The following is a 24,183-nucleotide window of genomic DNA, read 5'->3' as shown; positions in this document are numbered from 1 at the left end:
TTTTGAATTCCCTGTTTATGTTGTATATGTTTGTTCTGTAGATTCTTCTCCATTTGCTGCAGGTTTCTTTTTTAGGGTTGACACTCACAACCCGCTTTGTGCAAATCACAGGAATCTTTAGTACTTTATGTTGAATTTTTTTTTTTTCTGGAAAGTAGTCTTTATACTTACCAGTAATTTGATTTGCTCTGGTGCATGATTTATGAAAATGTGCAGTAATGGAAATAGAGTAATGTTCTTAAAGATAAGAAAGGTAATGTGGCAATTCACAAGAAAGAATAATCGGATTGACATTGCTATATAAACTGATGAACCAGCTACGAAATATGTGGAATCATGTGGAAGAAAATGAATAAAATTGCAGAGTATAAAAAACAGAAACTTCTAATTTTATACCCTCCTGAGAGGGATCTCACTCTGCTTATGATGGTACCAATGCTTTCATTCGAAGTACAAGCTATCAAATGAATACTGGTTGCTCATACATGATTAGAATTCCCAATTACAAAAAGGAAATTTTCATTTTGTTACATATAGGTCTCTGCGACCAAAACATGTTTCTCCTCTATTTCTTTCTAGTACACTTGTTTGATCTGAGATCCCTGTTGCTAACTTTTCCACTCCAACAATGAGGTCTGATACCAATATCTGCTGGAATATCTAATTCACCACGTATCTCCTAATTATTTTGTATCAGGCTTTAAGGAAGACATTTGGAAAACATATGTACAAAGTTTGAAAATTGAAATCAATTGAACTGGAGTTTTCTCCTGGATATGGGAAGCAAGTTGGATTGTCTGTATCTATAGCTAAGAGCTCCCATATCCCCGATGGTTTCATCTATCAAGTCCTTAAAAATCATCCTTTCTATGTCTAATACCACTCCTGCAAGCTCTGTTTTATGATCAGTTCATGAATTTACAGTTTCTGCTAGATCCTTTTCGAGAATTGTACATATAGTATCACAAATATCTTCTGATGGAATAGAAGGAAGGCACTGAATTTCACCCCATACTTGTTGCAGAAGCTGCTGTCCTGTGGGTCTTCTTCGTGGAATCTTGTTTGCAGAGCATATCCATGGCTGTAGATGCAGATAAGGAGACAACTTCTTGTATAGGATATCATTGACAGTGTTGAATATTAGCCGACGGTTGATCTTCTCTATATTGCGTTTTTTGCGAGAATCCTGTCCATCTTGAGGCTTTGATGATGCTAAATTTGAGTGTCTTTGTTCCAACACAAAGAAAAGCTGGGGGTCAATTGGAAAACCAGAGGAATGGAACACCACAGAATATGTTTCGGTATATGCTAGCAGTCCTGAAGATAGGAGGATGTCTACAACATAACTGTATTCGGGACTGGGTTTATCAATTCCAGAGTGTAGACCATCGAGCTCCAGAAAAGATTTTATTGAATCTATTTCTGGCTGCTGGTTTCCATTTCTGGAATCATTCAGCATCTTGTAAGTAACAAGAAGGGGTTCATCTAATGGGCATTGCCTTTTCTCAAAGCCCAGATGATTCCAGTTTCCTAGATTAGAATCATCATGAATTCTAGTCTCCTCCTCTGAAATATACACACTCAAACTGATCAAAATCTATTTCTTACTTATTGAAGCATGAAAGCTGAATTGTTCGAGCCATATAAACTGGGCATTCTAAAATATAATGCACTTTTATCAGATGTTGCTTATTTGAAGATAACATGATTAACAGAATGATTAAAAGCTTCATTATGTTACCTGTGAAAGTGATGGAACGCTTCACAATTGGAGGTGGAGAACAATCTTCCTTATAGAGCGATGGATCAAGAACGGACACTGGGCTTGGCTGCTCAGGAATCTCTGGAGGTACCAATGATTTTTCGCAGCGATCTAAATCTTTTCCTCTGAGATAATCACTTTCTGCTTCACAGTTATCATCTTGTCTGATTTTTGCAGAAGATAGTTTCTGCATGTGCATGTGTATACAAATCAAGGAAAATTTGTTAGAAAATTATTTCTGAATACTTAACAAGAATCTCTTTCTTGAAGGTTGAAAATGCCTAATTCATTGTCTACTATAAGGGGAAAAAATTACCTCCAAATCTAAATTAGATATGATACTTCTGTTACTGTCTGAACGCTGGGAAGTCTCATCTACCAGCGGATTATCCAAGCTTGGATTCAGTTCACTTTCATCAGGTTCCAGTGCAGAAACTTCCTTCATCTTCGCTTTATTGCAAGGAGACCTGTGTTCTTTGTCTGATGCAATCTTTCTGCTAGCAACTTGTCTTGCAGGCTTTGGAGACTGTGTCCCTGGAGAACTTCTGCCATTATCCCTTTCCTTCATTGGGCTTCCTGAATTCCTAGCCTTCTTTTCCATTTCAGGTTTTGTAACTCTTTGTTTGCTTGGGCTTGAAGAACTTGGACTTTTTACCGTGCTCAATGGAGAAGAAGACTGTGTTGTTCTAGCAGCAGTTTGAGGAGACAATGAGGTCCGAGATCTCCTCAAGTTAGATTCCCTTTGTAAAGCCTCATTTGCCATGCGCTGTCGTCTTTGCCTTACAGTCGGAGCAATCTCATTGCCAAAATGATTTAAAGATGTGTTGTTACTAGGACTGGAAACTCTATTGCCGTTGCTTTTGTAGCCAATCTGCGATGAGCCATAGCGCACTTTCTCACGATTATTACCGAGAATCTCTGAAGTTCTTGTAGGCTTTAGGTTGCTGAGAAGTTTTGCAGGCTTCATTACAACGATAGGAGCTTCAAAAGGTCTTGTAAGATTACGTTGCATTTCTCTTTGTCTGGACAACAATTTTGCTTCATTGAAGATCCTCATTCTCGATGCATGGTCAACATCATTCAGTCTATTGTGCTGAGGAAAGTTGGATTGTTGATCTTGATTCAAGTCCCTATCTTTTGCAGACTGTAGAAAGCTTTTAAGTTGCATAGCTTCGAGAATTTGCTTCAAAGTTTCAAGGTCCTTACCAGTTTCTTCAAGACCTCGTAGTTTAAGCTTCTTCTCAATCTCACTGTAAAGAGCGTCAGAGCCTTTTGAACTATTTCTTTTGTGCTCAGGGTACATGTTCTGAGACTGAAAGCCATTTTGCTGATAATTCTGCCAGCTCTCTTGATGACTCCATGGAGCGGCTTCAATTGGGTACCTCTGCATAGGTCTTTGATCTGCTGCCTTTTGCTTTAGATAAGGGGAGCCTCGAATACTTCCTTCTGGGAACAAAAGCATTCGCTCTAATGTCTCAGTTTCTGGTCCTCGGTCTTCATCACAGTGGCTTTGGGGTTGGTTGGATTTTTTCGCCTTTGACGAAGAAAATGCACCACTATCTTGTTGCTTTGCAGGTGCAAAGATCTGTCTTGAAACAGCAGCAGTTTCAACATCCCTGTGATCATGAGTGTTCTTAGCATTCATAGAGGAAATGAACTGAGAACCACCATTTCCTTCAGTGCATCTAGAACGACGGATGTCATAATTAATCCTTGATTCTGAAGCAGATCGCCTCAGTTCAGCCTTTTTTGATGTTGCATTCGATTCAGGCATCACTTCTAAGCCCATAAGGCGGGCAACCACACTTGGCGAACGTCTTTTATCGTCACCCATCTCCTGTAAATTATTTTTTGGGTGTTCATGGGGGTGACCATTTGCATGGAGTAATTGTTTATCATTCGGAATTTCCTCTCCATAAAGGCACCCTCTTTGATCAATATAAGCTCGGCTATCCAACGAAAGCCTGGGGGCTTCCCTCAGTTTCAAAGAGGACCTAAATGCTTCTCTGTATTCAAAAAGGAATGCTCTCGGCATTTCTCTACCATCATATATAAAGTGCGGAGCTTCTTTTGATTCAGAAGCAGATTTTATCTGTTCTTTGTTGTTCCCAGAAACTCTTTTCATGTCTGTATCCAATACTGATTTTGCAGATATTTCTGATGAACTTGGAAGATGTTCTTTAGACTTTGGCAGAGATTTTGGTGACACGCTGATGGGTTCTTTACCCGTAGTTGCATCCCTTCCATCTGTCCAAGATCTCTGCTTGGCACCATGTTTGTTTGCTTCCATCCTGCTTTGGATTCTTGCATCCGTGGATAATTTTGGAGGGTCTCTATGAAATGAATCTCTAACCACATCTCTGATATCAAGTGAATGTCTTGATGAATCAAGAGAGAACCTTGGTTGGTCTCTTGACGGAATTACGCACCTGGAAGTTTCGCAAGCTTGTGACGATTTAACATATTTTTTCTCGGCGGAAAGCGTCGTTGAATTCTCACTGGCTTTGGATTGAAAAGCCGTTCTAGCTATGCCAGGAGTCTGAGAGGCCATCTGTTCTTTGGAAGGAACAGGTTGCCGGATTTGCTCATTGTAGTCCATAGAAGATGCTCTTGAAGATGCATTTGAATAGCCAGATGAATCAAATGAGGGCCCCTGAATATGTTGGGTCGCCTGCAGTTTGGACCAAGAAAAAGGACTTCAATTAGCTTCCATATCATTTATCATTTACTCTGCAATGAGGATGATTCATATTGCATGCTGTATATTACCAAATCTTTAAATTGACTTCCTAGTAGGAATTTTGTAAGTTGGCTTCAACAGAAATGATAGAACCCGCTTGTTCATTCAAGCAAACACTAAGATATCAAACCCAAATGCTGAGAAAAGCCCTGGAATTCAAATTTCATTCGAAATCTTTAAGGACTTCAAACATGCAGTATGATTCCCACATCTCACTCTGGACTAATGAATGAATGAACTTAAAATCAACTCAGAACAAGTCCATTTGTGGGAGTTTATGATACATGAATTGATTGGTCTCAGAATTGGGTTTTTTCAATAGCATGAGCTCAAGGAATTTTCATTGATGAGGATGAAGAAAAGGTTCCGAAGTGCCTTACCTCTGAGCTAGCTGGTGAGATACAGATAATGAGTGTTTTGGTATTTATCAGACAAAATCTAAAACTATGCAACTCTTTAAGCACATAAAAACACAAAATTTGAGAAAATATGTGCATAGTCATACCACATTCTGAATAGAACTGGTATCTGCACTAGTGTCAAGTCTAGGGCTACTGGACGATGACCGAGCTGCAGCAAGTCTTTTTGGTCCATACAACCGCCTGCCAATAAGAATTTGGTGTCTATCAAACAACTGGAGAAATCCTGCCATGCACCCAATTTGCTTCTCCATTTCTCTCTCCACCTGGGGATCATCTGTTATCCCGTGAAGAAACTTTGCAGACATTTTTGCTAATCAGATGTCAGTTGTAGATATCTTGCTTCCCGCAGTTTCTATGAAAGAAGTTAGAACACAAAGCAAAATGCTCAATTATAATGGTATGAATCTGTTTCTGCCATCAATGGTACTGCTAAGCACTACACTTCTCCCCATGAATATTTTGCATATAATACTATCCAAATGTTCATGTCTCAAGCTATCCAACAGAAGACCGAGTTTCTATATTTTCATAAACAGTCAGAATCTTTAATCTATGACCATGAAAGCTCATGCAAGCAGTTTATATGACTTGGGGAATGAAGCATTGGATTCTGCATTGGAGAATGTAATGGAGACTACAAGATTGATAACTAACACGAGGCACTATGTTGGAGAAGCAAATGGTACATTGCTACACACCACCATGAGAATTTGAGCGAAAGCAGACGAGTCTACAACCTTGTTTTGACTTCAAAAATACTAAAATTAGTCTTTACTCCCAAGTCCCAATGTTGGATGGGCTTGGTTTCTTAACCGTGCAGAGCCCAAAATTTTAATCCAATGGATCACGGTCTGAAGCTAGTGAGACCATCTGCGTTGAGATCTGTTACAGGGCCGGTTCTCTTCCCTGTACAAAGCCCAAAATATCAATCCAATGGATCATGATTTGATGCTGGCCAGACCATCTTCATTGAGATTGGTAATGAAATAACTAATTCTCAGAAATCAATGACATTTTCAGGTAGAAACTTCATAGGAGATGACATAAGCCCATGCTCTCAGTACCATGTATTAGTGTGAATTAGTGGATTAGCACTCCAATGATACATCGATTTCACTGCCCAATTGCTTCCCAAATGATACACAATGAACAAAATGTTAGCAGCACCATTGATGAGAGGTCACATGGGGAAAGTCTTATAATCTTGTCTTAGCCCCTTGACATAGAAATTTACAACCAGCACATGGCAGCAGGACCGAGCCAATCTTTGGAGCTTCTTATCCTTCACTCTAATTTATCTGGCACCCCAAAATACCAGATAGGCACTCAAACTTCAGAAGCCCACACTTCAAAAATTTGCTCCCCAGCTCTCTAAAGTTGGTAACTAGCCACATTTACTATCAAATCTGCAAATTTCAGTGAGCATGTGACCCTGTAATTCATATTAATACACTGATGAGCCACAGTGTTGAAAGAAGAGATCCTCACTGTTAGGTGCAGCACAGAGAACTAAATGGCAAAAAGCTGGCTAGTGGTTGGATACAGGAATATAAGTTGTGCCTAAGTGGGTTTCTGATTCTCTGACCCCAAAAGCCTAGTACAGCAGCAGGAGGCCATGATGGGTGTTGCAGTTTGAGCTTTGAGGCAATGCAAGATAAACATAAGAGAGCAAAGCACAGCATGGGTGGATGATGAATTCAATATATTCTTCTATATCCCACGTCACCGCCTAAACTGATTGCGTCCATGTGCACTGAACGTGTCCTTGCATCATGGCCCATTATTCAAACAAATTGTTATATCTCATTGCTTGATTATCTTCCCGCCATGTTACAACCTGCATACAACGCTATATGTCTCCTTTGGTCCCACATGCGCCTTTGGTCCCACGTTGCATGCTTCAAAATAATAACAAGAGCTCTTCTCCCATTGATTATACAAGAATTTGCTCTCTACAGAATATATCCAACCACTTTTCCACTTTTCCCTTCTTTTCCAGTTATAACTTTCACTAAATCCATTTGATTAATAGACTTTTGGAATCATATTATGATTCTGGTCTGTTGGGTTGTGATTTGGTTGGTGTGGTGTCACTATGATAGTAATTTAAAATTAGATAAGCATAAATGATAAATTAGTTAAATAAACAAATAAAAATTGAAAATTGAAAATTTGATATAATTTATTGGTTAAATGAGCAGTGAGGATGGTTATTTTTAGTTGTTATTTGTTAATGCAGGTTGGTGGCTTATTAGTGACGTTCAAAGAAAATCTGGCCACTTGGAATAACTTGCAGGTAGTCTGTAAGGGGCAGGTTTTCACTCCTGCAAGATGCCTGTGTCTTAAGCTATTAACCTGTTTCCTTAAATCCAAAAAAACAAACTCTTAACCAAACAAAAACGATTTCATTTTTATTTATTTTACTAAAACAATAAAAGCTATTTTTGCAAATTTAATATCTTTTTTCAACACAATAATACACTATTAAAAAACACATTACAATTACAACCCAATAATATAATTGGCCACTCTACTTTAAAGTTTCATATTATTTTTCCACAATCCTAAGAATATATTAGTTATGAAACTTCCAATGTTTGCTTCTGTTCTTTTTGTTTGTAATGTAATACAATCTCTCTTTATGACAGCATTGAAGCTATTCTTCATGATTACCTCTCATTATCTTTATTTTTTAAACAGCCTTGAATCTGTTCTTCATGATTACCTCTCAATTTAAGAAACATTGGTGCAATTCTCCATGATTATTTTACCTTATTGCAGTACCCTTTTGCTTTAGTCCTCCTGTTTTTTTGTTTGTATATTGGGTATCCTTTTGTTCCTTGAAATTAAGGTATATGTAAAGCCTGGACCCATGTGCTTGGCCCCATTACTTCATCATTCCACATGCCATGATTCTACTAAATTTTTGTCTCTAGTCAAAAAGGTCATGTTCTGGTTTATAATCGGCCATGGACAAAGTGCATATTGCTGGATTTCTTAACTTTGACATATCTATATTTTAATCAAATTTATATTCATTTAAAAGTTTGAGGTTAGATCAAACTTATTCAGTTCAGTATTAACTACAATGTCACTTTCTATTTATTCACTAAATTGAACTTCAACGTAAACAAGGTGACCTTATCATAATATGTGATTTGGCATATCTTCCTTTTGGCCTTATTTGTGAATTGGAATTTAAAAAAACAAACAAAACAAAGACCTCGGCAAAGTACTTATGGCATCAGTATCTTATCTGTGTGTAACTTACAATATATGTAAAACCACAACATGAAAGTCAATGTGATATACCATATATTGTAAAAGTTTATTATATTGTAAGATAATAACAGTAATATTGTGATACAATTCCAGAAGTCAATATATGTTATATTTGTCAAAGTGAAAATGTAAAACTATTTAGTGAAAGTGAATTTGTTATATAATATATGATAATAAACAAAGTGACAATGTAAAATTATTCAGTGAAAGTGAATTTGTTATATAATATATGGGCATATTTTATTATATTATAAGAGAGTAATATTTTTTTATAATTTGAAAGTTATTTTTACTTTTTAATGAATTATTTTTTAGTCTTTATTTTATAGCTTATTATTGTTTACGTTGATCATAATAAACAAATTTTAAAAATCTAAAAAAAAAATTATACACAACATTTAAATAATGTTGGCTCATAAAAAAATTGGTACAAATAATATTGGTTTATAAAAAAATTTCATGTTAGATCTGCATGGATCTATTCTAGTATTATTCACATTTTTTTTATATTATAAGATAGTAATATTGTATTACAATTTTGATAGTTATTTTCATTTTTTAATGATTTATTTTATTATTCAAAAAATTATTTTAAGGAATAATAAATATATGATTATTTTAGATTTTATAGGAATATACTTAAGTAAAAGTATAAATAATTTATTAAAGATAAGAATTTAAATTTAAAATGTATTAGGAAATTTCTGATTATATGAAATTCAATTTCCACCTTGAATTATGTGGGTCATTTTTAGTCACGTAATATTCCTCAAAATTTAAAAGAATACAACGAGATTTAAATAAATAGACTTTTTCTAAATGCTTCTAGAGATCATAATAGTCAAACAAAGTTAAAGATGTAAATGATTTGGAATTGTAACACTAAGAATTTAGGTGTTTTGTGGCATCCAAAACCTTAATTTATTAAATGAATTAAATTGCAAATCTAATCTTTAACCAAGATTAAATTATAATGGATAGAAAAATCATTAATTAAACTAAGCCAAAAACATTAAGAAAAACCTAAAAACAAACAACACATCCAAACAATATAACACATGCTCAAGCAAGTTTAAACCTGGATCTTGTGTATGGTATTATGCTAGTGGAAAAACATGTGAACCATTTATGAAACTTGTGTATGGTATTTAATTGATTTACTTTAATTATATCAAATGAAGAAGAAATAGTTCAACAAGCCCATGAAGATTGAGAATAAACAATCTAAATCAAGCAAGAAGACCATATTGAACATGGATTTTTTTAGTTTCTAATTTATTTGTGTATTGTAAAGTAATTTTGGTGTCAAGATCATTTCTTTTGATCTATATTAACAAAACCTATATTGTGTTTTTCTAAATCTTACAGTAACTCATATCATAATGAGTAATTTTGTATCTATTTTTTTTTAAATAAAAAGTATCTAAAAAATATAACACATTCCAACAAATTTTAACTAGGTCTGGTGTATATTATTTTTTAATTTATTTGTGTATTGCAAAGTAATTTTGGTTTAAAATAGTTTCTTTATATCTATATTAACTATTCTATATAATGTGTTTTTTTTTTTTTAACTCATATTATAACTAATAAATTTATATCATATGACTAATAAATTTATATCTAAATTTTTTTAAATAGATTATTTTTTTAGTTAAAATAAATTTGCTATAATAATAAATTTGTTCTATCATCATAATAACAAAAAAAAACCTCATCAATATAAATTTACGATCATATTTTGATATTTTAATATAAATTATAATTAATTTAAAAAATATGTTATATTATAAATTTAAAAAGTATATTATATTATTAATTTATTTATTGTATTTTATTTAATTATAAATATAATCTTTTTATATTTTTAACTTTAAATATAATTAAAAAACCATTTATATTTTATAAAAACATATTATAAATAATCTAATAATAAAATAATTAATCAATTTTAAATTTTATAAAAGATTTTTATATTATAATATTTTTTTTATTAAAATTTTATTACAAAATTATAAATAATAAATAATAGTAAATAACTTTAGTAAAATAAAAAAATCAATCCATACCCACCAAATTTCTCCACTATCACACCCACTGCAATAACAATCAATCTATACACCCCAAATTTCTCCACAATCACACCCACTACAATACTTTGCAACGGGATTTCCTAGTGCCTTCCTCCCATCTAAAATTTGTACAGGTACCACCTAAAACCACTATTTAGTAGAACTCATTTACAACTTGTGGAGTTTTTAGAGTCAAAGAAAGTACCAACCTACTCCAATTGACTGACAAGGAGGGGTCCATTTGGAGATACTCCATTGCTTTGGCATTCATATCCCTACTTTTAGGGGTTGATCTCATGGGAGCACATGCAAGTATGTCCTATTTGGCAACAAGGGGCAAGCCCTTATGGAAGATTTTAATTTATTTAAGGCAATTATGAGGTCACAAACTCCTTTCTTGTACCTTTGTGATTGTGATTGATTTTTCATTTTAAGGTAAGTATGAGATCACAAACTCCTCTAGCACCTTATGATTTGATGGTTGTTTCTTTTAACAAACCTAAAATCAATGTGAGGTATTATGACACAATTTTTCAAACAATTCCAAGTGCATTTAATTTTGATGGTTGTGCCCTTATTATTCTCTCCTAGGTGTTGGGGTCATAACCAACTTCTTGATCCTCTCATATCTACATGGAACTTCATCTACTTTCGATGGTTGTGCCCTTATTATTCTCTCCAACGTGTCGAGGGTCATAACCAACTTGTCAATCCTCTCACCTATATATGGAATTTAATATGATGAAGAATGCTCGATAGTGATGTACCTACATTTACTCATAGTTTTCCAATTATTAAGATTCAAATATAATTCCCCACTTATTATTTTAATACTAATTTCAAACGTCTTACTATTCAATCATATATTCCTCTGGGCTCGACATTTCGCACGTTCTAAGTTTTATAGACTTTGCCACTATTAAATAATCTTATAAAATATTTGGCTTATTATAATATATAAATATAAATATAAGGGTGATGGTAAATGTTTATTAAGATTATTATAGATTTATCTTAAATTTAATTTGAGAGGTCAAGTGAATGAAATATTTTATTATGCATATTTTAAATTTAATTTGAGGGGTCAAATGATTGAAATACTTTATTATGCAACTTTCTTTTTGAGTGTCAGATTTGAGTTCTCAAAATTTGCATCTTGAAAGATTTGATTCTTCTGTGCAGGTAACATATCCAAAATTAAGATAAATATATACTAATTTTTAATTAATATTATTCATATATATATATATATAAATCTCACATCCCTCAATACAAAAATATTCTTATTTATAAAATTTTCATATAGTATTAATTAAATTTAAAATATAATAATTAGGAACATAACTTGTTTTATATATATATATAGATATCACAATTTTATATGTAAAAATATTATTATTTCTAATTATGGGTTTATTAACTTACAATCATATAAATTAAATTATTGATAAACATGGATAGACATCAATCCATGATAAGCATCAAAACACTACAAAAAAAATGTCAAATGAACAAGTACCATATGAAATGAATTATAGTTTTTTTGGGCATGTAGTATTGATAAGCCATGGTATTAGCTCATGGTATTCTAACAAAACCATGGTAAGCTTTGTTAGAATACCATGGCTTATCAATACCACATGCCCAAGAAGCCATAACTCATTTCATATGACACTTGTTCATATCACATTTTTTTAATTAATCAATTTGTTCATATGATTACTTTGGAGATGAATTTGAACCTTTGATTTGTGCATACTACCAAAAATATCCTAGAAAATTACATGGAGGTTAAATTCCTACATTCACCTAATAATTATTGATAATTAACTTAAACTTATAAAATCCCTATTCCAAAATAAACAGTCAATCAGCATGTGTAGGTTTTTTTAAAATACCATGGGCTATTACCCTTATCAATACCACATGCCCAAAAACCCATAACTCATTTCATATGACACTTGTTCTACCACATTCTTCTAATTAATCAATTTTAATTAAAAAGACAAAAATGGCATAACTAATTTGGAGATAAATCTGAACCTTTGATTTGTGTATACTACCAAGAATATCCTAGAATATTATATGGAGGTTAAATTCCTACATCCACTTAATAATTATTGATAATTAAATTAAAATTATAAAAACCTTGTCTGCCTGGGGTTGCTCAAGTGGCAATGGCCGTGGAATGAAGTCTCACTGAATCGGAGATCTTAGGTTCGAATCTTGTGCTACCCTCCCCAAGTGGGGTTGGCTTTGGAATGAAGTCTCATCTAAATAGGAGAGTCCTACCAAGCTTACAATTTTTTTATTATAAAAAAAAATCCTATTCCAAAATAAACACCCATATCTTATATTTATTAAGTTTTTATATGTTTATTAATTAAGTTGATATACTTGTTTATTTTGGAATAGGATTTCAATTTAATTATCAATAATTATTAAGTGGATGGTACATATTGGTTTGAATCTTGTGCTACTTTTTTTATTATAAAAATCCTATTCCAAAATAAACACCCATATCTTATATTTATTAAGTTTTTATATGTTTATTAATTAAGTTGATATACTTGTTTATTTTGGAATAGGATTTCAATTTAATTATCAATAATTATTAAGTGGATGGTACATATTGGTTCGAATCTTGTGCTACCATCCCCCGTAGCGGGGTGAATAATGGACATGTAAAACTAAAATCTGAGAGTCCTACCAAGCTTACAATTTTTTTTTAATAAAAACCCTATTCCAAAATAAACACCCCTAGCTTATATTTATTAAGTTTTTATATGTTTATAAATTAAGTTGATATACTTGTTCTAATAAAGCCTATTTACAAGTTAAGAATTTCCAGGGTAAAGTAAGGATTAATCTCCATAATTAAGAATCTTATTACATGTTTTTATAAATGTGTATATGTTTAACTCATATTTGTTGACACCTAATCATCAGGATTGGGTGAATAACTGAAATTGATGTAAATAAATAATAGAAAATATGAATAGTCACCAGGAGATGAAATAAACAATCTCTCCCTCATGTATATATAATAAAGACCAACCTGAATGAATATCAATGAATTGTTTTGAGGAGTTACCTCCTGGTCTAACATGGTATTAGAGCCAGTGCCGTTTTTGGCTTCCCTCTGCTTTGTAACTCCCTATTCTGCCTATGGTTCTAAATCCTATGCAAACTGGCTAGCTTGACAGCTCTGACGTTTCCGCTGGCCTAAACGCATCATTATTCCCCTATGACTCACCTATTATTCTCTACTACGCTGCTCCACCTACATACAAAACGCTCATGGTGCTTTCTGCGCTCTCTGGCATTGCGCGCATTTCGTTTTGAATATTTTCTCTCCGGTCTTACCGTCGCCTGGAGGAGCCTCCGAGAAGGTCGTGGTATCTGTTGTATTGTTTGAAATGCTATCGGAATTGTAGGAGTTGTTTGATGCAAAAGGGCTGTTGTCAAAATATATTGAAATCTGGTATGAACGCTGCATTGAATTCTGCATCAAAATATATTGAAATCTGGTATGAACACTGCATTGAAAGGTTTGTTCGTTGTTCTCTGCGTTGATGACTACTGATGGTTGGTGCGTGAAGGCATAACAAACCAATCCATGCTGCATTGAACTATGCAAAGGCTGTGGTATATATGTTGCGTTGAATAGCAGAATGGTATTAACGGAATGGTATCATTTGAAGGTCGTTTTGGTGATGGTGCAGTTGAATGGTATTCAATTCCTATTTTTTATGTCGTATGCCTCAGTGTTTGAATAGTGTATGCAATCCTTCCGGGTTTAATTCCGCTGCATAACAGTCGTATAATACCTCTCCTCCACCATATCACCCCTAGTTTGGTCATTGTTTGAACCTTGGCTCTTAACAATACCGCGCTGCCCATACATGCGCTGCCATAATCTTCCATACAATATCGCTTCCACTCTTGTTTTAATACACTATTGTGGTTTTCAATACATCATTTTTAATACATGAGCTGGCCCTCCTCCACAGCCCTCCTCCATACACAGTCCTCTGATACATTTACATTGAATGCTGTAACACTATTGGTCTCACAACAGATGTGGAGGTGAACACATACGGCCTATAGTGTTGAATCTGGAATGAGAGGTGCGAAATGTTGCGGCTCACACCATTGGTCTGAGCTTGCATACCTTCGCTCTGCGTTTCTTTGAGCTGGCATACTCTTGGCGATCACGGTAGGACTCTCACCTATAAACTTTGTGCACTGATGTGAAGCAGCAGAATTTTTGAAGGGATTCATTTGGTAAACTCAAATACATTGGATTTTTTGAAGGGATTCATTTGGTAAATTGAATGTTGTTTTCATATATACGCTGGTCCATAATATTACCATGCTACGGGTGTTTTTTAATATAACTATGGTGTAATATTACACATACCACCAGTCCTCTGCGTTTGAATACCCACTTTGTTTCATTATAATACTATATTTCAATATAGTACTATCATACCAATGCCCCTTTGAATCCACTGCAATGTTGTTTTCATATAAATACGTTGTTGGGCTCCCATAATGTTGTTGCCATAACATAGTTAGTGCTCCTATGTTTGACTGTGTTTAATATATATTTTTTATAAATACCGCCATGGGGCTCGAACACACTTTGATATCTGCTCTAACACCTCTATCAGAATCGTTTTTTTAGCAGCAAAAGTTTTTTTCTCCACAAAAGCACATTTTTTGCCATCAGAAGTATTTTTACAGCACTCAGATTTTACAATGCATTCAATCATATCTTCTTCTGAAGAGGTTGTGTGCCTTGCTCATAAAGAAAATAATCTTGCCCAAGTTTCTTCTAGAGGAAAAGATGGTCAAAGAGGAAGAGGAAGATATTTTAGAGGCAGAGGGGGTAGACACTCTCAAGAAGAAAAGTCAGATTTGCATTGCATACGCTGCAAAAGAAATGGATCACATGATGCCTCTACATGCAAGTTACCTTGGGACAAAATTGAGCAGCAAAGAAACCAACCCAAAGGTAAAACTAGTGACACAGACAAAGGTAAAGCACCTAAATCTGCTCATTATGTTGTGGCACAATGTAATATTGGAGTAAATGAAGACTTCTTTAATGTTTCACTTGCTTCTTGCAAAAATGATTGGTTGCTTGATTCAGGAGCAACTTTCCACATGACTCATAGAAAAGATTTTTTTGAAGAATTTACTGACAATGTTGATGGAGCAATATACTTTGCATACCAATCAAAACTCAAGCCATCAAGGCTTGGCACAATCAGGCTTAAATTGCCTGGTCTTCTAGACTTTCTTCTGCATCATGTTCTATATCTCCCACAGCTAAAGAGAAACTTGTTGTCCTTAGTCACATTCACCAGCAAGGTCACTCCACTCATATGTTTGATGGCAAGCTTGAGAAGAGAAAAGCATTTGACCACTCACTTGTCATGAGGGGAATAGAAGAAGAAAGGCTTCTCAAGCTGCAGGGTACCTCTGCTCGTGCACAACATTTCTCATGCAACTCTCCTTATGAAGAAGGTACACTTCCATCAAGTTTATTATGGCATGCTAGATTTTGACATTTGAACTATGATAGCCTGCGCTTGTTGAAGAAAAATAGTGTTACTGGTTTGCCTACAATTCCTAGGAAACTTAAGCAATGTGATGCTTGCATTCTAGGAAAGCATAGCAAACAGTCTTTTCATGATTCACATTCAAGAGCACATAGAAAACTTGAACTCATTCATTCAGATTTATGTGGTCCAATGCCTGTTCCTTCTGCAAATGGAAACAAATATATGATGACATTTATTGATGACTACACCAGAGTGTGTTGGGTTTATTTATTGAAGAACAAATCTGATGCTTTTCAAACATTCAATAACTTTCATAAATGGACTGAAAATAATGCACAATCTCATATTGGCTTTATTCGCACTGATAATGGAAAAGAATACACTTCAAATGAAGTTGAAAACTATCTTCGCCAACATGGGATCAAACATCAAAAAATTGTGCCTTATAATCCCCAATAGAATGGTGTAGCTGAAGAATGAATAGGACAATCTTAAATATGGTGTGCTCCATGATGTTTTTCAAAAATGTAAAATTGATGTTTTGGGCTGATGCAGTTCTATGTGCTGTATATATAAAGAATAGATGTCCATCTAATGCTATCAGAAACAAGACTCCCTATGAAATGTGGTATGGGCACATTCCTTCGGTAAAGCATCTCAATGTCTTTGGTTCCACCTGTTATGACTTGATACCAAAGGTACATAGAAACAAACTTGGTGCAAGAAGTTGTAAGTGTATCTTCCTGGGGTATTCAAACACCTCCAAAGCATATTGTCTCTATGATGAAGTCAATAAAAATTTTGTTGTATCTAGAGATGTAATCTTTCTTGAAACATCCAAAACTGACAATGTTGTTGACCGGCAACTTGATCGCTTGGATAGATTCACAAATGAAAAAATCATTTCAAGAATTTGATAATCAAATTCCACATCTTGAAGGGGGGATTCCTATACTAGATCAACCTGTGGAATCTTCTTCTGAAGCACTCTCTCCCCCGCATGAAACTCCAACAACGGATGATACTTTAAGTGATGTGATTGATAGAATTGGGAGACTCAATCTTGATTCAGTCCCAACTCAATCAACAGAGCAGCCTGGACCATCTGAGAAAGGTCCCCCAAAGTGGCTGACAAAGACACTTGAAAGTGTTCATCCTGATGAGGTTGGAAAGACAGGAACTAGAAATTCAAACTAGCAAAATGGAGGTGATGTAGATGACTCTGATTCACCTGTTGATATGGATGTTTCTTATGATTGTGAATTGAATTTGTCTACAGATTTCGAACCAACTTCCTTAAAAGAAGCTGCTTCTCATGATGAATGGAAAGAAGCGATGCAAAAGGAGTATGATGCCCTGATAAAGAATGGCACTTGGAAGCCAGTTGATCTGCCATTAGGAACCAAACCAATTGGCTACAAGTGGGTCTACACGAACAAGTATAAAGCTGATGGCTCACTTGAAAAGCACAAAGCCAGGCTTGTGGCAAAAGGCCTTGCACAAAAGGAAGGGGTCGATTATGAGGAGACTTTTGCCCCCACAGCAAAATGGGCTACCATCCGGACACTCTTTGCCCTAGCAACTCAGAATGGTTGGAAAGTCCATCAAATGGATGTAAAAACTGCTTTCTTGAATGGAGATCTAAAAGAGAATGTTTTTATGTCTTAGCCTGAAGGATTTGTTGTGAAAAGACATGAACATAAAGTATGCAAACTTGTGAAATCATTGTATGGCCTCAAACAAGCACCACAAGCCTGGTATGAAAAACCAACTGAGCATCTTTTGAAACTCAATTTCAAACATTATGATCTTGATGATGCAACTTTATTTGTCAAGAAAGTTGGCAAAACAGTTGTATATCTTGTGGTGTTTGTAGATGATCTTTTGATGACAGGGAAAAATGAAAGCTACATTGCATCCATAAAGAAGGAATTGAGGAAAGGTTTTGAAATGACTGATTTGGGTTATGTTCATTACTATCTTGTTATTGAAGTAACTCAACATCCGAAGTCCATATTCCTTTCTCAAAAGAAGTACATTGGAGATCTGTTGAACAGGTCTGGCATGACAGAATGCAATCCTCTTACTACTCCAATGGAACAAAACTTAAAGCTCACATCCATTGAAGGAAAAGAATTTGAGGATGCAACAAAGTATAGACAGCTTGTAGGAAGTATCAACTACCTAACTACTACCAGACCAAACATTTCGTTTGTTGTTGGAATCCTCTCTAGGTTTAAGCAAAAGCCTTGTGAGGGACATTGGTCTGCTGCAAAAAGAGTTCTAAGGTACTTGAAGGGAACTCAAGACTTTGGAATCAAGTATACACAGGTGGACGACTTCAGCTTGATTGGATACTCTGATTCAGACTTCGATGGGACAAAGAAACTGGGGTATCTACTTCAGGTTATGCTATGAGTCTTGGATCAGGAGATGTCTCCTAGAGATCATGCAAACAATCAGTTCTAGCAGATTCCACAACAGAGGTAGAATATGTGGCAGCAGCTGAGGCAATAAAAGAAATTGTGTGGCTTAGGAAAATTCTTGAAGATTTGCAGGTAAAACAAGTACAATCGACTCACTCATGATTGACAATACCTCGGCAATAAAGTTGGCCAAGAACCCAAAGTTCCATGATTGAACAAAGCCCATCAATACTAAATATCATTTGATTTGACATCATGTTGAGGCCAAAACAATCCATCTCCACCATTGTTCCACTAATGAGCAAATTGCAGACATCTTCACCAAAGTGCTTGGAAAAGAAAAGCTTGAAAGATTCAGAATGATGCTTGGACTCACCAACATCCCTTCAGATTAAGGGGGGGGGGGGGGGGGGAATGTTGACATCTAATCATCAGGATTGGTGAATAACTAAAATTGATGTAAATAAATAATAGAAAATATGAATAGTCACCGGGAGATGAAATGAACAGTCTCTCCCTCATGTATATATAATAAAGACCAACCTGAATGAATATCAATGAACTGTTTTGAGGAGTTATCTCCTGGTCTGACAATATTAATTCTTTTATAGTTAATAATAATAATAATAATAATGTAAAATAAAAAAATGAATTTAGTTAATTTTTATCATTGCTTTTAATCTTTAACAATGTGAGGTGTATCATGGAGTAAGTACTTTAATTATATATTATGAAATGTCATGGTTACAACTATCAATCACTATAATTTAAATTTATTTTAGTGTGATATGTATATTATGTGTTTTTGGCCAAAAGTTTTGTCTGTAATTTTATTAATTAAAATAAAATTACAATATAACAAATTGAATTGAATCCATTTATTATTTTTATTACATTTTACTTTTTCTTTCTTAATTGAACCTACATTATGTTTTATTATTTTATTTTTTTTAGTTAAGGTTTTATTTTAAGCACTGCTACAACATGTCCTCCATATTGGGTTGTAGAGTACCTCTCAATACAATAAATTTTGATTTAGGGAATTTTAAGAAAGGTAAGAAAATTACTTATATTTGATGAAAATTTTAATTATGCATTATAGGTTGGTAGTATAATACAGATTTTGAAATAGTGATTGAATGTAGGTGTATGCATCACAATTTAAGAGGACATTATTTTCATCTTCAACCCCCTTGTTACAAAGATGACAAATTCTTTCAATTCATGACATTTTAGGAATTGTCCAACACCCTATTTTACGCTTGTGACATCTGTCTTTATTTTGGAAATGTTGGTTTTTTTTCGTTATGCTAATCAAAATAGAGATATACTTTTGATCTTCTAAATTATGGTTGATATCACCGTATAGTTTCATAATATGTTTAATATGATTGTTAGTTTGGTGAGTGGCCTCTTCCTTCATTCCAAATGGTGTAGCCAAGACTTGATAACCTTATGTCAACCTTGTTTAAGGTACGTGAAGTTTTGATTGGATTTTGAGCAATTTCAAAAGGCTCCTGCCTTCTAGGTTGTTTAATTGATCTTATTCATTTGTTCTATCTTGTTGACAATTCTCTAGAGATGTTGCAACCCCAAATTTCACAATCATATAAGAGGAGTGACAAGAGTATCAAAAAGTAGTTTCTTCTCATACCATAGCCAAAGGTCTATTTATTTACAATTGTTTTCAAGCCCATAGTAGGTTTTCCAGTGTCCAATTATCTTTTTCTCAATCTTATAGTTCTAATTGAGTTTGTGATGAAGATCAATTCAAAGATATTTGTATAGTGAATTTTTTGGATTTAATTATCATAACCTTCATTTTGTCGTTGTTAATAGTCATACTTGTAGAAGATGACTTTCGGATTAATCACATTATCAGGGTTTGGTTGACGTTTCGAAACAACTAATGTGGTCCATCCTCAGGACAAGGATGGACCACATTAGTTGGTTCGAAACATCGACCAAATCCTCATAATGTGATTAATCTGAAAGACATCTATCTACATTATGGATCACAATAGTCTTAGATCTAACAAGTCATACTTGTATTAGAGTAGAGATCCTTGATAATTTTTAGTTACTTGTTAAGATCATAGGGACTTATTCCATAAGAGCAATATCACTAGTGTATAGAAGAGAATTAGACTAACACACTACCCTTCTTCCAAACAAACTTAGTCACACTTGTATTAGAATAGAATTCCTTAAGCATTTTTAGTTACCTCTTAAGATGATAAGGACTTATAGAACAATATCATTAGTGTATAGAAAAGAATTCAACGAATATACTGGGCTTATTCCAAACAATTTTCTAATTTGTCAATATATACCAATATATATATATATAAAACAAGTTTGTTTAGCTTCTACGTTATAATTAATTTATTCTAACTAACCCTCCATACTTTTTAACTTAATAATAACATTCTTATACAAGGTGCAATCTTTGATTCAAAATTTATTTTTAACTCAAATATCTTGTTTTAAAAATTAAACTTGATTATTATATCATTTTTTTTAATTATTTAAAAATAAAAATAAAAATACAAACCCATTTTATTATTGCAACCTTCCTTTACAAAATAATTATTATATATAATATATACCAATATACCATATTGATATATTCCAAAAATAAAACCAAACAAATTAATTTTATTATAACAAACTTCCTTTACAAAATGTCCAAAAATGAATAAGAACTTTTAAATCATCATATATAATATATTCCATATTTATTGCTTTAGTGTATATTCCTAAAATAAACAAACTAGATGAGTCTAACCAGTGTTGATACTAACTTGAATATAACCACAACCAAAACCTTCTAGTGTATGTACAGAGGTCAAGACTTTTTACGGCACTGCCCGCTGCCCTTCTGACCAAATAATGCCAAAGCTGTAACCTGCCACCAAACTGTGTGAAGCAGAGCCTTCTGTCCACTGGACAGGTGCCCGTTAACAATCAGTGCTTGGGGAATGTAATGGAATTGAATATAGCATTAACCAATGAGTCCAAATGCCTGCCCAGTCCATGCACCATGTGGGTTCCATTGAATATAAATTTCTCTCCGTTTTTTTTTCTATTATTTCTCATTGGGCCTCATGCATGAGCAGCCACTTTCAAAGATTAAAGTTTGTTTCTTCAAAACAAGTAGTCTGTACAGTGGCCGAGGTTAGTCAAAAGTTCAGGCGGTGGAAGTTTGAATATTGGTGGAGTTTTCCAGACAAATTTCAGATTCCTACCTTTCAAATTTTGAATGAAACTTTTCATAGAGTGCTGAGCCCTTTTGTGGTATATTTTGGAGTAATTATTTGAATGGCGGTTTGGCTTGGCAGTGGAAGCCATGAGTAGTACTGTCAGCGTTCATTCAGAGAATTCAGTGCTTCATTATTGAGTTACAAAGCTCTGGTAACTGTTGCTATATTTTCTTCAACACCCAATAAATCAACGCGGTCTGACACACTATATATAGCGGGGGCAATATTTAGTGGCTTGCTTTGCAGATTCAGAAAGCTGTCGGTCACATGCTTGTGAATCCTATTGCAGCTGGTCCACCTGGCACCACTATTACGAACAAATTTATAAATGGAAAAGCAGGAATGATTGAAACTTCTTAAGACGTTCTGCTTAAATGGATTGTTCAAGTTTTATTTGATGCTTTAAGATTTTTTTTTGTTGGTTTGATCTACCAATGCTACCTAGGATAAAGAGTAACACTTTGTGCAATCAAATGTCAAATTCAAACTGCATTTGAATCATGGTAAGGTCAAATTAATCCCAACTTTTTTATATTGTCTTGTAGAGGTTTGTGGGATTTGTATATTTGAGTTGGTTAGTCTTCCTAATTAGTTTTTCAAGGTACTTAATTTACTGATACATTTATAAATGTGATATAATGAATTAAAAATTATAATCTCATGGATAATTGAATCACTTCGGCCTGGAGTATGCCGTAAAACTGTTTCTGCTTGGCTAAGAGCTTGTTTTCCTCAGACATAAGGAAACAGGTTAATGGCCCGAGACCCAGAGGCATTGCCAGGAGTGAAAGCCTGCTCCCTTATGGACCACCAACGGGTTATTACAGGTGGCGTGGTTTTCCTTGATAACAGTGATGAGTCACCAACATTCACGGATAGCAGCCAGAGATGGCTGTCCTCACTGTTGGTTTGACACCTGAATTTGATAGGTTATACCACCTTCGAAAAAAACAACTAAATCACTAAATTCCGGTTAAAAATATCAAAATTAATTCCGGTTAAAAATATCAAAATTTAAGATATTTAGATCACATCAAATTTAAAAGGAAAACTAGACTAAATGTAAAAGTTCCAATGTTAATGAAACAACATATCATTTATAAATGCTAGGAAATGTTCAAATTTTGCGTAAGGTTTGTTTTTGGTAATAAAAGTCAGTGAGTTAACTTTAATGATTCGGTGCCTTGAGTTTAGGTAGGAAGTTTTGGGTCAATCTTATTGGCTGTGGTTTGACTTTTGGGAAGTAGGTTTTATACCGTCTTATTTCTATAATTTGATTGAGTTTAGGTAGGAAGTTTTGGGTCAATCTTATTGGCTGTGGTTTGTGGTTTGTGATAAGGCTAAAAATGTAGATAGCCCCAAGAGTGTTGCCACCACCCCCTACCAACCCTCACCAACCACCTTTTGAACATGTCTCTACACATTTTTTACCCTTCCCAAGTCATAAACTATTAGTATATTATGTCTCTAGATCTTTACTAAGTTAACTCAGTATATTTCATTTGTTAATCATTGAATACACTTTTTAAGTTATAATAACAATGAATGTGATCGATTACTTAACTCCATTATTATAAAAATTTCCTTAAAAATTTAAAAGTAAATATTTTGATTAAAGAAAATTTAAGAAATGCACTTAACTTTTGATTATATATATATATATATATATATATATATATATATAATTAATATGTTTAATTTAAGTTATATATAATTATAATGTTTAACTTAATAATAGATACAATTAATTTCATCACACATATAAATGGAAAGGATTAATTTAATTATAAATATAAATGGGAAATGTAATATAAGTTTGATTATATATATATAATATGTTTAATTTAAGTTATATATATATAATTATAATGTTTAACTTAATAATAGACACAATTAATTTCATCACACATATAAATGGAAAGGATTAATTTAATTATAAATATAAATGGGAAATGTAATATAAGCTTGTTAAAAAAAAAAAATTCCAGGATTAAATTTATTTTACATAAATTTTAGAAAATTATAAACTATAAAATTTCAATATTATGTTTATTAATAAATTTAATTATATATATATATATATATATATATATATATATATATATATATATATATATATATATATATATTTTGGTAAGTTGTCAAAAGATTACATAATGAAGCTTATCCAAAATTTAGTGTTCTTCCAGTCTCACTCCGACTAGATTTGTCGGCCAAAAGAACAATACAAAAGCTATTTACAAAATGTCATAATCTTCTTAAAATTAAGAACCAAAAAGGCAAGAGTTCCCAAAAGACCCCTAAGATAAAAACACAACCTACAAACATCCTTGAATGGGAGGATGACCCATCTCATTACCTGGAGGATCTGGACGCCCGAATTCCTCATGAACATGAAATTATACATGTGTCAAATGCCCTTCTAGTTGCTCCATATGCTCAACTAGTCACCTTTGGCCTCTTCAAAGTGATGTTAGGCGATCCTACATGTTTGACTGATTGCATTGCAGGTCGTTATTGAAATTTATTATTTCATTACGATCGTCGTGCCTAGTTTGATTCAACTATTCCAGGAGAGTAGTGACTTGCCACAATTGTGCTTCTAAGGTGTCTAGGGAGGTAGGAAGAAAAACATGTCTAGGT

General features: G+C 33.7%; 1 protein-coding gene across 1 annotated transcript; it reads right to left on the bottom strand.

Annotated features, from left to right (window-relative positions):
• Positions 1-349: 349 nt before the first annotated feature.
• On the bottom strand, positions 350-6,736 carry LOC149211120 (uncharacterized). The gene is made up of 4 exons (XM_089396915.1): positions 5,008-6,736; positions 2,079-4,433; positions 1,742-1,949; positions 350-1,566 (listed from the first exon to the last, which is right to left on the bottom strand). The coding sequence occupies exons 1-4, from the start codon at positions 5,227-5,229 to the stop codon at positions 911-913; spliced, it is 3,441 nt and encodes a 1,146-aa protein (XP_089253041.1). The 5' UTR covers positions 5,230-6,736; the 3' UTR covers positions 350-910.
• Between the last annotated feature and the right edge of the window lie 17,447 nt (positions 6,737-24,183).

This window comes from Pinus tabuliformis, chromosome 1_2, assembly GCF_031772625.1.
Source record: "Pinus tabuliformis cultivar Carrire ecotype Pingquan chromosome 1_2, CPIR1, whole genome shotgun sequence".
Classification (NCBI taxonomy): Eukaryota; Viridiplantae; Streptophyta; class Pinopsida; order Pinales; family Pinaceae; genus Pinus; species Pinus tabuliformis.
The sequence above is the reverse complement of the archived record's forward strand: the minus strand, read 5'-3'. Positions and strand labels throughout refer to the sequence as shown.

What these genes read in the sequence shown, in the direction of transcription:
- LOC149211120 (XM_089396915.1), bottom strand. Translation starts at nt 5,229, where the DNA reads ATGTCTGCAAAGTTTCTTCACGGGATAACAGATGATCCCCAGGTGGAG. An exon ending in CCAGTTCTATTCAGAATGTG is followed by an intron (nt 4,434 to 5,007) that starts GTATGACTATGC and finishes TCCAAACTGCAG; the next exon opens with GCGACCCAACATATTCAGGG. An exon ending in GCGTTCCATCACTTTCACAG is followed by an intron (nt 1,567 to 1,741) that starts GTAACATAATGA and finishes TGTATATTTCAG; the next exon opens with AGGAGGAGACTAGAATTCAT.